Genomic DNA, 16,357 nt, shown 5'->3' with positions numbered 1-16,357 from the left:
ATTAGAGCCTCAAAACATACTAGTGAACCGCCAAATGCGAAACGTAACATATTCCAACAGTATATGATATATGATATAGATATAGAGATCCCAATAATCAAACTACGCCCCCTCACGCATCCCAACCAAGATACACCCAGCACCCATCATCGCCGCACCCAGCCACCACAATCCCCCGACCGCCTCCTGAAAAACAATCATACCCAAGAAAGCCGTTGCCAAAAAGTTAGAGGCGGTGTTTGTGATGGAGACCTTTGTCGTCGATGGACCGGCTGTGAGCGCGCGGGTGAAGAGCGCCCACATGATGATGTTGCAAAGGACGTTGAGACCGAGACATGCCTGTTTGCGCGAAGCGTGAGTAATGCAAATCCTTACAATCCTGACCGCGCAAAAGTTCAACTCGAGGGAAAGGAGAAAAGGAGCTGAGAGAAAGTATCATGACGTACGCCGCGGACGAGGAGTTCTAGGAATGGGGAGGAGTCGAGGCCGAAGAGGTGGGCGAGGGATTGCGCGAAGGCTGTGGTGTGGTTGTCCGTTGTACTGCGGTGGTCAATTGGGGGTTCTCGTGGATACAAGGACTTCAAGGTGCCTCTGCATGTTCAGCTGGTAAACGTGTGCATCTTACAGTTTCGCGAAGAGTCCGTTCAACGCGGCGAAGGCGCCGCTGGCTATGGCGAGGACGATCCAGGGGGAGGTGGTGGATTTCGGGGGCGCTGGAGAAGACATGCTGTATATATACCCAAGCTGGACCGGCAGCTATGTTCAAGGGGATTGATGAAGTAGTATATAGCGAGATTTTGTGTAGATGAGGGTGGAAGGGAGGAGCTCGAGGAGGTTCACGCTGTGACGCCGCTTCCGATAAGATAATGACTGATCGGCATGGACTCCTAGGATATCTACTACTAGTACTACATTCAACCGGGGGAAGAATAGGTCGATAGATCTTCATGGAATTGAAAACAATCTAGAAGCACACTGTAGGCCAGTGTCTAGCTAAATGTCATTTCAAAACAATAATTCTACGGCGACAATCGTTGCAGCCGCCACTGCGCATCATCACCTGCGCCATCAATGCGGACATATCGGAATCGATCATGAAGTCGACTGCGACGACCCTGCCAGAATTCCACAGACTCAGGAACCAGTCTCACACCACCCCAGAAAGGAGGTAGAGGAATCTGCTCCACGCCCTCAAACTTCTTCTCCATTTCCTGAACCAATTTCTCAAGCAAAGCTCGCCCGTCATCAACATCCGTCTGATCGATATCAGCGGGGATATCCACGCCAGTCATAGATCCCTCAACGGGCTGAAGCTTCGCAACGCTCTTACGGCGCTGGTGCTCTTCCATCTGCCCCGGCTCCGCAGACCAGAGAACACGACTCTGCCAGCTCGCCCAAGCACCAATCTGACTTCCTCGCTCCCGGGTGCGCCAGTAGAGCTCGCTCTCCTCGCGACTGAGAGGCTCCAAGAGACCCTCCACCCGGACTTGACGCTCAACAGTAGACCAGCAGAATGTCAGAGCTCCCCACTTATTACCGGCAGTTAGTCCTGCGTCGCCGGGCTCAGGCATTGATCCAACCGCATTGCCGCCGCTGACATCTTGCCCGAAGACCTGCGCACCTTTACCCTCCCGACTGCCCCAATTGCTGTAGACGACCCATCCCCGTTCATCCAGTTCCTTCAGATATAGCACGCGCGAGCTGATCCGGCCCGAGGGCAGGGATGCTGTCGCAAGGGTGCAGGTCTCGGGTGCCGAGCTAGCGGGCAAGCGCGGATCACGGAACCAGGTGTTGAATTGGCGGAGGGGGTTTGTGCCGTGGATTTGGGAGACGGTTAAGGGTGGATTGGTCACGAACTGGTGTGCTCGGGCAGGGTGGGACAAGATCTGGGTTTCGGTCGTGGAGGTGGGCGTCGAGGTGTCGGAGCGAAGGGTTTCACCGGGGGCGAGGTGAGATGGGAGGGCTGATGTAGAGTTCGCTGTGGTCTCTGATGTGTTTGGAGTTTCTGATCCAGGTGCAATATCCCCGGGAGCAACTGTGGTATTGCTTTTGGTAAGTTTTGAAGCTCCGATGACGAGTCATAGGTTCCCCGCGGGGCAGATCACCAGGTAATTTGCTCATGGCGCGAGAGCTGGGAAGGGGGTGATTTACGTACAGATTAGCTTCTTTGGACGCCGCGACTGGGCATCCAGCTCCGGGTTGTTCTGCGACATGTTGGATATGTGGTTGGTGGGGAGTCGAGTAGTGGAAGAATGACAGGCTTGAAGGTGGGGTTGAAGTTGACGGGCAGTGCGGGTGTTGATGCGGAGAAACGAGTGGAGATTGCGAGTAGCAAAGGAACAAAGGCGATGAAACATTTAATTTGGCCAGATTCAAAGGCGAGAGTGTAATGGAGCTACCTCAGGTAGTAATGATATGGTAATGAGGTGAGTTGAGAAGTGGAGAGGCAAAAGTATGCAGAGGTATGGGGTTGATATCGATTTGGCTGTGGAATTCCCGATGCATCAGATCGATCGATCGATCTTGGTTGACTGCATTTACTCGATCTACCAGGGTACTCTTAAATCACGACAGAGTTCAATTTCCTAGCCATCTGAACTACTTAGATTGCCCCATGATTTCCATTTGTGCATGATACTGCACTGAATTCCCACCATTTCCCATACTAGGCGACTTGGGCATTGGAGCCTCTCTTTCGGACTTGGATTTAGTGTAATCCATCTGACTGTGTCCGATTGCCTTTCCATCGCAGACTCCTTGAAATTTCAATATACCCTCCTGTGCTCCAAACGTGATCTCAAGACTGTATCCGCTGCTGAGGTAGTGTCGGGTGCCACCATAGATGTTAGATCGAAACTTTGAAAGATCTGCATTTTCAAAATCGATGGTGATAAGAACAACTTCGTAAATATCATCTGAATTGAAGTTAGCTATGCAGAAGATTTTGGGACTGTCAAATACTCGACCCGAATCAGCCCTTTCCGGGGGATTCTTGAGGTCGCAAGCTAGAAGGGGATCGGTTCTTATCATTGCCCCATCCCACAAGTCAACATCTACTGCTATCGATCGAGCTTCATTCTCATGGTATTTCGCGCCCTGTGAATAAAGAGAGAGAGAGATACTGTCAGATCCCTTCTATGCTCGGTGCTTGTCCGGGTGGAGCTCACCTTGTGGATAAACCATTCCACATAACCGTAAGCGATCTTTTGGCCTGTGACTGCATGGATGATAGAATTCGATTCACGGTCGAAGCCCTCGCGAAATGGGAGCCAGAATTCGTATCCGTAATGTCGTCGACACCGTCTGGTTGTGGCTCGAAGACTTTGAATGCCACGGAGAGCGGCTCCTTGAACGATGGCTGCTTGCCTATGAAATAACAGTTCGCTGGCAATTAGCCAACAAAACACCATGACTTTCCAAAAGCTGGTTAGAAGACACTCACGGGTTGTCAGGAACAGTGATTGTAATCTTCTTGGAATCGAACTCTTCCTGGAAGGCCACATAAAGATACTCGGAGTCTCCGAAGCCACCAACCAGAATGATTTGCTATTAAATTATTAGATCAGGAACCTCCTGCTAATATCAGATCGGGTAGGAATGCAGAGCTTATGATAGATGCTCAGATGACGTACCTTGATGATGTCCCTGCCTCTTGACGATAAAGTATATGGACCAGACCCTCTCTATTCTTATACTTCCTGCCTTCTCAATTCCAATAGATTTTGCAAAGACCGAAGGGAAGGGTTGAAGTCCATCTACACCGAAGCCGTTCACCTGACCCTATTCCTCTGGACGCGGCGGGAATTCTTCACGTCGTACCCCCCAGTAAGAATGACAGGTCTTCGAACTTTCAAATGACTCCATGTCTGCTCACTCGTTGCATACTAATGCACATCTCCTCGATAGGTCGGAGGTGACTCTTTGCGTCCAACCTGCCATCAATACCTATGATAATGAAAATGCAGAGAACTACAACGTGTCGAAGGTGTGGGCCAGGGCGACGATGATCGTGAATGAGGATAGCTCGGCGTTGGCTTCAGCTTAATGGCCCGAGATGAGCTTATTTCTTCCCTTTCACATACTACAAAGAAACACAGATACTCATTCACTTTTTTTGTATTTCACGGGCGTCTAGTAGCGCCATGCAGAGTGGAGAGGGGTCTATGAACATAAAACATGATAAAATGGTATACACGTCGCAAAAAAAAAAAGACCACACAAGCACCATTTTAAACGCCATCCACGCTGAATGCCAAAAAAAAGCCAGAGAAAAAAAGGATATCTTTTCCACAAAGCGGAAACCCAAGCGGAACAAAAACCCAAAACCAGGTATTCAGAACCAACCAACCCACTGTGTCGCGCCAAATCCGGAAATAAAAAGCCCAAACATCGATGAGATAAGGCTGAGGGATCCAGCCCTAGCAAGACAAGAATGGTTTGGTGTAGGTAGTATGGGGCGTGTGGGGGGGTAATTCACATCACAACAATTAAATCGGTATCGGACCTGGTCTTCTTTTGTTCAAACAGATTGAAAAAAAAAAACAAGATGATAAGAAATGAGAAAGAGAAAGTTTAGGGTGTGAGGGTGTTGAGGATGGTGTTTAGGCGGAGGGAGAAGAAGCACCGACCAGGTCGATGATCTTGCTGGCCACGGCAGAAGGGTATCCACGAGACATCATCTCCTGGACGATGCCGGCGGCAGCAGTGCGGTCGTCAGCAGTGAGGAAAGCACGGGTCATGGCTTCGTAGGTGCTGGGCTCGCGCTTCTCCAGGCCGATGCTGTCGTAGATGGCCTTGGCCTTGGAGACTCTGCCTTCAATGGCCCATCCGTTGATGAGCGTGTTGGCAATGTAGGCGGTCATCTCGACGTTGCGCTGGAGCATGTTCTTGACGACGTCCTCGGTATCGGCAACGCGGTTATTGGCGACCATGGCCTCGAAGAGAGCCTGGTACAGGCAGGGTTGCGGGCGCACGCGACGGTCCGAAACGACGGCGTCGAAGACTTTGCGGGCGGCGGGGAGGTTGTGCTGGTCGCAGCCCTTGGCGTGGACGAGAGAAGCGTAGTGGACGGCATCGGGTTGTTGACCGGCAGCCTTCATGGACTCCAGGACTTTCTCGGCGGCATCCATATCGATTGGCTCGAGGGAGGCGTGGGCGTCAATGAGAAGCTTGTAGGTGTGCATGGTTGGCTTGATGTTTCGTGCCTGCATGCGCTCGTAGTATGACAGGACCTTGCTGCGATCACGCTTGGTGTTGAGGAAGTACTGGATCATAGAGTTGTAAGGGGCGGGGCGGGGCTTGTAGTTGGGCATGGACTCCATCTCCTCGAACATCTCTTCGGCAAATCGCTCGTCACTGACACGGCAGAGGGCGTTAACGATAGTACCGTAGGTGACACTGGTAGGGCGGACGTTGTTGGCACGCATCTCGGCGAAGTAGGCGAGGCAATCATCGATGCGACGAGCCTTGCCAAGCTTTCCAATGAGGGCGTTATACAAGAAAGATGTAGGCTCAATGCCTTCGGCGATAGCACGGTGGAAGATCTTCAGAGCCTCGGTGGCTTCGTCAAAGGTCTTGGTGGATTCCTTCAGGGTAGTGATGTACAGACCAAAGGTGTTGGCAGAGGGGGCAGAACCCAGACCGAGCAGCTCCTGGTGGAATTGACCAGCGAGGTGACGATCTCCAACAGTGAGGCAAGCAGCAACCATAGCATCCAAAATGGAAACCCAACCATACTTGACAGCGCTGTGAGCGGGGGTCAGAGGAACATCGGCACAAGCCATGGCGTGAATGTCATGAACCAAGTCCATACGGCCAACCTTAGCAGCAGCAGTGATCAACTTCGCATACGTGATATAGCGAGGGTGACGACCAATGCGACGCATGTTTTTCAGACGAATCAGTGACTCGTTGAGATGAACATCAGCCCGACCCGTGGTCTTCTCAAGCTCCTCTGCGATGAGGGCGGAGCCACGGAAGTCAGTGGCATGGGCATACGGATCGAAGGAGTCGGGGTTAGAGGAAGGGGTCGTGATCGAAGTCTCAGCCATAGAGACAGGGCTACGGCGGTCAGAAACCATGGAGCCCTGGGAGGAGGCTTCGAGGTGGTCCTGCCATCTCTTGACGATATCGGGGCGGCTAGTGGATAGTTTGGCGACAGCTTGGTCAACCAGGCTAGAGGTATAGGCATCAAGTGGGAGCGAGGCCGCGAGGGCGACGTCAAGCATGTGGGCGAAGCGGACAGGGTGAGCGACGTCAAACAACATAGCGCTATTGTTAGCCAACATACCGGCCTGGATCTGAAGGGCCAAGGTGAGGTCAGCAGGGCTCATTGCTGAGATACCCTGAGGACCCAGGTTGGCAACAGCATGTTCCGCCAGAGGAGAAACAAGACCGCCGTTCTCAACCATGGACCATAGGAGGGTCATGCAAGATTGAGGTGAGAGAACAGCGGCCGTCTGCATCAGGACACGGCCAAAGAGGTGAAGCGATTCGGTGATCTGTTCCTGGGTGGAAGTGCTGACGGTGAACTGTTTGCCAGAAGCGTTGCGGATGCGGGTGAACATGTTACGAGCCTCATGCAGACCTTCCTCAACATGGCCAGACTTCAGTTGGGCAACCGCGTACATGGCGGTCGGCTGAACCATATCCGGGGTTGCCTGACCCACAGTGTTCAACATAATCCACAAGGAACGGGCCGCCGAAACATTACCCCGGCGAATGTTGAGGGCAAGAAGCGAAATGGCGGGTGTTTGACGCACAGCAGGCGCAGTTGAAAGACGATCGTAGGCCTCGGAAGCGGTGGTCAGATCGCCAGCATCAGCTGCGGCAATGCAAATTTGAGAAATGGCCTGATCGCGGGCCTCATCATGCAACTGTGTCTTAGCTTGCTCCAAGGCGGTGCTGTAGTCACCGGCCTTCAGCGAGTGTTGTACCAGACCATCCTGAATGATAACCTCTTCGACAGCCGCCCATCGGCCCTCGCGGTTCTCAGTCACCTCGTCGAACGAGGAGCGAATTCGGTCCAGGAAGTTCAAAGCGCCTTCTTCCTTACCACAGGTCAGATAAGCACGGATGAGAGCAGCATAAACTTCTCCATCAAGACGCTTGACGATGCTGAAGATACCACTGTCATCGGAGACGGCCAGAGCTCGGTATTCGTTGTAGCACTCGACCGCGCTCTTGAGGTCACTGACGCCAGCGAAAGCATCGATCATGTACGGGAAGATGGTCGCGTGCGGTGTGACATCCTGCTGTTCCATATGAGAGTAGATACGAATCATGTCCTCCACCTTGCCCTCACGAGCACAGGCAATGATCAGCTGGCGGTAGAGGTTGACAGGCAAAGCCAGTCGTGAGTGACGAGCAATGGCAGTGTTGAAAAGCTTCACAGCGATGGCCAGGGAGTGGTCCTCGGCAAGGATTTCGCGTTCCAGTTCGCTAGACTGCAGCATGAATTTGCCTGGTTCTTCCATACCACCATAGCGAGCTCGCTCCTGTTCCAAAACCTCCTTGGCATCAATAGTCTCATGCACCTGGGAGATGAGCAGCTCGACGAGAGTCTGGTAGGTGTCTTCATCAGGAATTACCCTGCGACGCAGCATATCAGAGTAGACGTCCAGCGCCTTGGGGATTGCTTGGGCAGCTTCGGGGTGAAGACGGATGGCAGCGACCAGAAGAGCATTGTATGCCTCCACGGTCGGAGTGAAGCCATCACGGAGGAGGGACTCGAATGCAACAGGAATCTCAGCATATTTCTTTTCCAGAGATAACAGTACAATGTGGTCGGATGCGATCTGGACCTCCGAGGCGGCTTCCAACGACAGAACGGCTTCCTCGACGGCGGACTCAGAGACAGGCTCGGTCGCTTCTAATGTCTCCTCGGCCTGGGCTTGCTCCTCCTGTATTTGAATCTCGCGGGCAACAGCCTCCTCGACCTGGGCGCTGACATTCTCGTTGACGGCGGCCTTGGTGGGATGAGGCAGGTCAGGTGAAACACTGCGCTCCTCCTTGACATCCTCCAGATCCTCGGAGGGCTTCCAGCCAATGCGGCGCTTGAACTGGAATTGCTTCCAGTCGCTATCGTCGCCGGTCGCCTGGGCATGCTGCCAAGCGGCATAGTAGGCGGCTAGACCAAAGTCCCCTGATCCCGAGCCACCCTGGCTGGCCTTTGCGCCAGCACCAGACGAACTGGAGGCGTTAGACCAGGCATTCTGAAGTTGTGTGCGAGAGAACTTGGCGGCGGGCTGGGAAGCGAGGGAGTTGAAGGTGGTGGTGGAGGCGTAGGTGGATTGCGACGCCGCGACTACCGATTGAACGGAGCCGTGGGAGAAGGCTTTGGAAAGACTCTGGCGCGCGAGGTGGGTAAACGGTTTAAAAACCATTTATCTTGCGGGAGACCTCTTCAGAATGAAGAGGCAATGCTAAAAGTGCGTCGAGTTAGTGGGTGTTTGTTGGGTAGGGGGGTGTGGTCGTGTGCTGCATACCTTGCACTCCGAGTAATGATTTGAGTGCAGGTTCATTGAACGACACCAAGCCGTCAATGAACGCGCTAATGCGAATGAAGGTAGATCTAAAAGAGGTGGAGAGTAAAGATCGTAAAGGATGGACCAGTATGGGAACCGGTCACCAAAAGTTGTTGATAATCAAAGTTGAATGGATATGGGAAGGAGGAAGAAGGGGGGAGAGGCAGTCTAAAAAATAGTACGAATACAGCCTGAGGGTACAGGGTGACTGACACCAGTCAGAACGGGGCGGATTCTGGAAGGAGATGGAGTCGCACAGAGTATTGGTAGAGTGGATTTCCTTAGGGCCGATCCTCTCCGGAGAATCTGAGGAGCCTACAGGTATACTTTGACATACTTTATGGTATACTTTGTGGTATACTTCGTGATAGCCTATTTGCTATCGATCAACATTCTTGTACAGCCACATTATCTGCAAAGACACGTCAACCGAGGGTGTGAAGAGAAGTATAGTACATTCGAGTACATCTCGCCAGCCATAAACGGTACGATAGTACTGTAGACAAGGGGGTAATACCAAGTACACCAAGTACACGAAGTATCTAAAGACCGCTTGTACCCGCGGGAAATGGAGACAAACGGAAGTCCTTCCGGCCGCCGGTTCCTACCTCAGTTGGTCAGCTGTTCACTACTAACCAGCCAATCAGAATACTTCAAATACTCGGGAACCCCTGAGTGAGTCACCTTTCTTCCGGTTCGTTTTCTTCAATTCATCAGATTTTCAGGTTCTTTACCCAAGGGTTCTTCGGACTTGCCCCCCTTTCCCCCGACTCGGCCTCCCGGTTTGTCCGCCCGGCCTTAACGGTCTTTGTATCCGAGTATTCAGGTTCCTAGGTGAGATCTGAGGCATTTATCTTTGAATAGCCTCTTCATCATTAATTTACATCACGGTACGGAGTATGCTGGTTATTAATGTTATTATCATTGTTGATGAGAATATGGAAGTACTACTAGTATATGGATTCATCAAGACCAACAACTTGTCTCTTGTACAGAACTTGTACATATGTATACGGAGTACTCCATATACACAACTCCTACTACTTGATGTACTCCTTGATGTACTCCGTGCAGGTGAAACCGGGCTGAGACGGCGCCAAGACTGCCCGAACTCCGCCGCTTAACAATCAGGTCACATGATATGATATAAAAAGAAGATCACGTGTAGTATCGTCGAGATGCATCTAGATCCACAAAGGAGCAAGCCGAACACTTTAAACGCCCTGCGTCGCGTGAAGCCCGCCACCCTCAAACCCCCACAATACCCCCCCCCCCCATTCACAATACTCTTACAATCCGCGAATCTTCACTCGAGTGTAAGGATGAAGATCGAATACCATTAGCAATACAAGCCGTCGAAAAAAGGATGTAAAATCGGTTGCCGAAGCATCGCGACGTTTTCATGTCCCCTTGTAAACTTTGATGTATCGCATGAGGAGGAGGTTTTCTTACGAGCGATATGCTCCTTCTTATCATCTTCAAATGCCAAAATTGCCACCAATTCGCAATATCAATTCACCCGGGGAAGAGGATCGAAGGGGAAGAGGATCGAATGCGATTGGCTATACAAGCCGTCGAAAAAAAAAGAAGTAGAATCTGTTTCCGAAGCATCGCGACGTTTTGATGTCCCCTATTCAACCTTGGTGTTTCGCTTAGGGAGGAGTGCTGCTCACCGGCGATACGTGCCTGTAGATATTCCCGAGCTGACTGCTCACAGGCGATATGTGCCTGCAATTACTCCCGAGTTGACTGCAACGGAAGAGGAATTGCTTTCACAGTGGAAAGCATCCGAGGATAAACGTGGTTGAGCCGCCCCCAGCCATGCAAGGGTGCAAGAAAGTACCAATCTCTTACTGGCAAACCGTGTTCATAGGGATCATTATCTCGACCGCAGCGGTTTCTACTCTATGCTCGGCTCAGACGTGGCAGAAGGGTTTGCGAAGCGCACCATGATGCTATGGCAACTGCAGCAGCAACACTCAGATTACCCGCAGCTTGATCCAGCCCAGCAATTTAAACAGCTCTTCAGAGAAGGAGAACAATTCTTTCCCGGGCCAGACTTTCAGCTTCTCCACGCCGCCATCCAGACCCTACGCCAATCAGCCAGGAATGATCAGCAACCCCCATATAACCTCCCGAGCAACTTGATGCAGCCAAATTTGAAGGCAAACCCTAGTTAAAACGTTCGAATATGCTATTCCAGAGATGAACAATTTACTCGCCGAGGTCCACATCCTCAACATATCGGATAATACACAGCGACCATTATATAACCCTACAGACAACTTTGTCCAGCAAATGCAACAACAATGAGAACGGTTTTTTTTTTAAAAAAAAAAAAGTTGGAACAACCAATCCCCCAACCACAGCTTCTTCTCTCCGAATACCAACTCCTACTCATTGAGAACACGCCACTCGCGCTCGAAGAGCAAGTAGTGCCAAATAGCCAATTGCCAGACTGGGATGGAATCAGCGAAGAGGAGACGCTCGTACAAGGAAAAATAGAGAGGGAAATAATTTGGCGAAACTTGCGGCAGCTGTGCAAACTAATTCGGGGCCGGGGCTACGGCAACGTTATGGGATATGCCGCGAATCAGGGCATAAACGTAGAGGATGTGCGCTTAATGTTATTTCTTTGGAGTGATAATGAAAACGATTCAGACTTGAATTATTTGCATCAAATTACCTACTGGGTGGCCATTTGGCTGTGTTCGGGGTGCCTTCCAATGAAATTCCAGTGCCTTACACTATACACCACAAGGCACTTTATAGTTCTGTGTCACTAAGCGACACATTTCCATCGAAAATCTGGGCAAGTTTTCGTTTGCGCTGCATACAAACAACCAATCAATCGAGTCCCTACCCAGCCACATGATTCGAATGCCGAATTATCCAAACAACGACGAGGGTCTCAAAAAACAGGGTCATGTGCTACCTGTCTTCGCTCTCGTTTCTTTTGAAGATACCAATGGCCGGTATTCCTTCAAGAACATGATGAATCATGATATCCGATATTATCAAGATTATCTTGGCTCATTTTTAACTGCGGAGTAGAGTAAGGTAAGCTTCGCCTCCGCGTAATCCACGGCGCCCCACCCGTTCTGATGTCAGGACAATCCAAAACGGACAAAGCTCATCACAAAAGAGCAAGCCGGTTTTTCAAATTTTCCAGACAATGTCAATCTGAACCTTGAGCTTAAGATTGGCTAGACCAGCTTACCAATCCGACAGCACACCATGTTTATGTACTCCGTAGCCCGACCCCATTCAAGTATCCCGAGCACCGTGACTCAGTGAGCAGCCACCGGAACCAAAGTACCAGAACTAATGTAACCAAGCTCCCCCTCTATGCATTCACCCAATCTGGGAGGTAATCAATCTGACGTCAGTCGGTCTCTGTGGATTATCGCCGACGCTCGGACATTTCAGACGGGAGATATCACGCTGCCGATCGATACCTGCGTCCCGTAGTCCTAGCGATCACCGCTGGGGGAGGGGAAGCGAAGAGGGGTACCTACTGAGTCCATATGGAGCATCGCGAACAATCGGTGGGTTTGAATACTATTTGCGGTTGGACCCTGTCACTCTTTATTCCGTACCATTGACCTATTTTGTCGCGTCGCTATCGGAATTTTACGTCTTTCTTGGATCTATACCTGAGTATCTGCTTAGCTGATAGGTCCAAAGCACGCTTACTAGTAGAAGGCTGATCCCGTGTCTACATGTAGAGTCCAACAAGGAGTGGTTGGGGGAATATCATATAGGAAAAAGAACTACATGCGATCGTCCTGAAGTGGATGGGAGGACCCTGAAAACCTTGTGAGGTGTAACGCCAGTCTGGAACGTGTGTTTGAAAAAAAAAAAATAAACGAGAAATTATCTCTTGGCTTTTATTTCTAAGATCCGACCCAGAATCAGCTACTAGTAGGTACTAGTACATAAATCGATCCAAAGGAGCTTGAGTTGTAGATACTAGTAGTCGCATGATGCCAGCGAGGAGAATAGAAAATAGAGCGCCTCCGCTTACACCTTTCTTGATCTCCAGAAAGATGAGCAGGTGTGCATTTAAAAAAACCCTTCGGTCCACTCACTCCACTGTGTGTCAAGAATTGCATCATCGGTTGCTATGTCCATGTTGATCTTCTTAAAGACGGCAGAATCCCACGTCCAAAACTCAGTCAAGGCGCATTGTCCATATCACATACCCACTACCAAGCCATCAGTGCTTGAATTTCCCCATTTCAAAACCTGCCACGGCACTTATACACGCGTGCATGTCCACATTAGAAAAGTGGTGCCACGTTCCTCCATACCCAAACCTGAACCCTTCTACCGGCTAAACGCTTCGCAGAAGAGCGCGAGAAAGAAGCAATGCCAAGAATAAATCCGAGCGTACACGGACTCTTCCGCTAGCCTTCTAGCCTCTACTCGCACCGTGAATTTGTCCGCACTTTGTCCGCATCCTGCCCGGTGCCGTGAAGGAGCATTCTGCCTTATTGGGTAATTCACCTGACCGGCACCGGAAATACGGGCTCGTCGGAGTCTCGGATTGAATCGCCCTACCGCCCGCCGGTCGTCAAGTGGAGTCAAAGGAAGTGGGTCTGTCATTGAGGGTCTTCATGGCGTTATTCAATCAACACTCAATAACAGCGCAGAATCAAAAACTACCCGTTGGTCCACTCTCAGAGCCATGGCCACATGGTTCTGCTTACATATCGTAGACTTGAATTATCTCATACAATTTTTTTTTTCTTTTACCTCCCGTCCCACGGGAAGAGGTCTTCTCGAAGCGGCTATTCCGCGGCTCCACGCGCCCTACGAGGTATATCTCTCCCGTTGCCGAACTACCGTATAGATAGTACTCAACTTGAAGGGTTCTTGGTGCTTGCTCGGATATCGAGTTGAAGACTAAACCATTCGTACCGCCTGCATGATTTCTTATCTAGAAAACATTGTATGTACATATGTACATTCCATTGACAATGAAAGCGTTCAATAAACGAGCTCAAAAGCGGAGTGGAAACTTGAAAGGAAACGGGCTTGCAGGAAGAATCCGTGACTCACGAGAGGGGTAGCTTGATCGGCTTGCAGCACTATTAGGGAACTATGCATGAGGCTTGACCAGGGCAGGGCTGCAGGTGCCCCCAGCGCTTTATACAAGTTCTCATTTGCGGCGTGGGCTTATGCGCAATGATGTGCCCGAATTCTGGGCTTTGTTCGCTGTCTGTATTTTGCTATTTCTACGGCGTAATGCGCTCAGCGGCTACAGAAAGGAGTGAAATATCCATCGTAGATAGAGTACTATGTAAATCCGGTGGGTCTAGATCGTCGCAGCCATGACGATTCTCATTTCGTCGCAAGGACCCTTCCCGCGTCATCCGTACCTGGCTTTGTCGCATTTTCATAGACCGCTTCAACTGATGCCTTGGGCCAACTCGATTCCCAAAGAATAATGATGGTAAAGAAAGAAACTCATCCAAGGCTGTTCTTGCTCTGGTTATCCGAAATCACCATAAAATTATTCGTTTCATCCGCCTCGTTCGGCGTCCCTGTCCCGTTCGGCGCGAGCTCCTGCCGGCCTATCCGGTATGAGCTTCCTGGTCTGGTGACAATCCACAACTGTGGCTACTGACCGCTCACGGCCTTTGCTTGGCAATTTATTTTTCTTTTCGGAAATCGTGGAGAATGAGGATCGGAGGGCGTGCGAGCGCTGCTTATAAATTGCGTTGGGCCCCCAGGATGCGTTGCGAAAGGGCGCATATACACTGGAGCTCCCCCCTCATCCCACCTCTTTGTTGCTTCATACCATTTTACTCTCCAATTTTTCCATCTTCCTTCCCCTACCATAATCCGAGCTTATAGACTAAGCTTTACTACATAATGGTGTCGCAAACACTGGTTGAGACGCCGCGCCATCCTGGGCGCACTGGCCGTGGCTCGGAAAGCGACAGCTCTCTCGACGAAATTGCGCATGAAAAGCAGAAGATCTTCGCGGCTGCGCTGGGAAAGCATGGAAAGGACAATGACAATTCGGCCTCACCAAAGCGCTGGAAGTCTTTCTGGACTTCTTTCCGCTACCTCGCCAACCTGACGCCAAAGGAAGTCGATGACTTCATGGCTTCATATGTGATCTATAACCTCGATTGGTCGAATGAACAGCAGATGAGAGAGGTCCTAGGCTCCAATTACCAGGAAAAGGTGGGCGACTGCTTGAAATCATACTACGGAGTCCTCAACCACCTTTGCGCCCTGGGCGATGTAGAGAAGATGTACATCCCACCATGGATGAGTCGCAAAGCCTCCGTCTTGGAGAACCAGATTCTCTACGAGCGCTCAATCGCGCAGGATATCGGTCTATCTGCCGGCGACAAGGTCCTTGATCTGGGCTGCGGCCGCGGCCGAGTCGCCGCGCACATGGCGCAATACTCCGGCGCCCAAGTCACCGGTCTGAACATTGACCCGAACCAAGTCGCGCAAGCACACCAATTCAACGAGGAGCGCGGCTTGCAAAACAGTTTCGTCCAGCAAGACTTCAACAGCCTCCCGCTCCCCTTCGCCGACGAAAGCTTCGATGCCTTCTATCAGATCCAAGCACTGAGTCTCTGCAAGGACCTACCTGCCCTCTTCACCGAGATATACCGAGTGGTCAAGCCAGGCGCAAAGATCTCAATTCTGGATTGGATGGCCCTACCCGCCTACGAGCCCACGAATCCCGAGCACGCGGAGTTGATGTGCCGAGTCAAGCCATTGATCGGTGCCGTCGGCACCCCCACCCAAGAAAGCTTGGAGCAGGCGCTAACCTCCTCCGGCTTCGAGATCGTCAAGTCCGAGAACGCTAGTATCGACGGCCTGCAGGCTCCCCTGATCGATACCGTTGACCTTTACTTCCGTACCCTCCGCCAGTGCATCCTCGGCCTGGTCAAGCTGCACGTCCTACCCCGCCACTTCAAGACCCTCATCAACCGCCTGTGTCTGGACGGCCAGGCTTTCGTCAAGATGGATAATATGCGCCTGGCAACGACGAGCTATAGCATCATTGCGCAGAAGCCGAAAGCGGAATAAATACGGGGGCTGGTTGCGTGAAGCTTTTCGATGCATATAATAATACCTTCACGTCGGGGTGTGAGGTGAGGTTGGTGGATTGATGGGCCGTGGCATGATGGGTTGCGATAACATTTGTTGCTGTCGCAATTTGTCTGTTACGTCACTATCACGGTTTGCTGCGGCTGCCGATGTTTCGGCTTCCCGAGCCGATCCCGCCTCCTTCTTCCGCCCGTAGGTTGTCCGAGCAAGACTCGGTCCATCCCAAGCATGCAAAGACCCTGTACAGAAATAATAAAACATATAGAAAGGGTGGGCGTTATGGTTGGTTTTCTGGGACTTGCGTTTTCGGCTCTCATTTTTCTTTCTTTCTTTTCTTCTGCTGCGGTTGTGTTTTGGATTTGCTCTGGGAGTTGGGTTTGGAGTTCCCTGGGACAATGCTAGCACATTTGCATATTGTTTATAGCATTTTCATAGTTCTGATAATGAATTTCCAACACTGAAAAACATCCATGCCACCATTTCTCATCTATTTCCAGATCTCTTGATTTGAAATACTAGTAACAATCTAGAAACCATATCTTGTATATAAAGCTCGATGGAGTGTATTTTTTGTTCAAACAGATAGCTGGTACAATATTCCCCATAATATTGATGAGAAAGGAACAAAGAAGTCCTATCACTACTGAAAGTGTTTCTTTTACATGATTCATATGGATTCTAAGGACTATCATACAAGAATATTTCACTGACAAGACACAAAGACACCTCACCCTCCTACTCGCCCTCCT

General features: G+C 50.8%; 5 protein-coding genes across 5 annotated transcripts; 2 read left to right on the top strand and 3 right to left on the bottom strand.

Annotated features, from left to right (window-relative positions):
• Positions 1–102: 102 nt before the first annotated feature.
• N7533_010794 (pyridoxamine-phosphate oxidase PDX3) lies at positions 103–2,213 on the bottom strand (the record flags this gene model as incomplete). The annotated part of the gene is made up of 5 exons (XM_057107444.1): positions 103–339; positions 447–578; positions 626–852; positions 1,061–2,035; positions 2,156–2,213. 5 exons carry the CDS (start codon positions 2,211–2,213, stop codon positions 103–105), a joined length of 1,629 nt encoding a protein of 542 aa, XP_056954822.1.
• Positions 2,214–2,598: 385 nt separating this feature from the next.
• Positions 2,599–3,864, bottom strand: N7533_010793 (uncharacterized protein; the record flags this gene model as incomplete). The annotated part of the gene is made up of 4 exons (XM_057107443.1): positions 2,599–3,096; positions 3,168–3,366; positions 3,443–3,546; positions 3,820–3,864. The coding sequence occupies 4 exons, from the start codon at positions 3,862–3,864 to the stop codon at positions 2,599–2,601; spliced, it is 846 nt and encodes a 281-aa protein (XP_056954821.1).
• Positions 3,865–4,601: 737 nt separating this feature from the next.
• N7533_010792 (pentatricopeptide repeat protein) lies at positions 4,602–8,384 on the bottom strand (the record flags this gene model as incomplete). Its single annotated transcript, XM_057107442.1, has 1 exon — positions 4,602–8,384. The coding sequence occupies one exon, from the start codon at positions 8,382–8,384 to the stop codon at positions 4,602–4,604; it is 3,783 nt and encodes a 1,260-aa protein (XP_056954820.1).
• A 2,048-nt stretch (positions 8,385–10,432) lies between these two features.
• On the top strand, positions 10,433–10,705 carry N7533_010791 (uncharacterized protein; the record flags this gene model as incomplete). Its single annotated transcript, XM_057107441.1, has 1 exon — positions 10,433–10,705. The coding sequence occupies one exon, from the start codon at positions 10,433–10,435 to the stop codon at positions 10,703–10,705; it is 273 nt and encodes a 90-aa protein (XP_056954819.1).
• A 3,700-nt stretch (positions 10,706–14,405) lies between these two features.
• Positions 14,406–15,587, top strand: N7533_010790 (class I SAM-dependent methyltransferase; the record flags this gene model as incomplete). The annotated part of the gene is made up of 1 exon (XM_057107440.1): positions 14,406–15,587. One exon carries the CDS (start codon positions 14,406–14,408, stop codon positions 15,585–15,587), a length of 1,182 nt encoding a protein of 393 aa, XP_056954818.1.
• Between the last annotated feature and the right edge of the window lie 770 nt (positions 15,588–16,357).

Source organism: Penicillium manginii (assembly GCF_028828005.1).
Source record: "Penicillium manginii strain IBT 31320 chromosome Unknown utg000008l:1.0-3226943.0:1.0-3228205.0, whole genome shotgun sequence".
In the NCBI taxonomy this organism is placed as follows: domain Eukaryota; kingdom Fungi; phylum Ascomycota; class Eurotiomycetes; order Eurotiales; family Aspergillaceae; genus Penicillium; species Penicillium manginii.
This window is presented reverse-complemented; position numbering and strand designations above follow the sequence as displayed.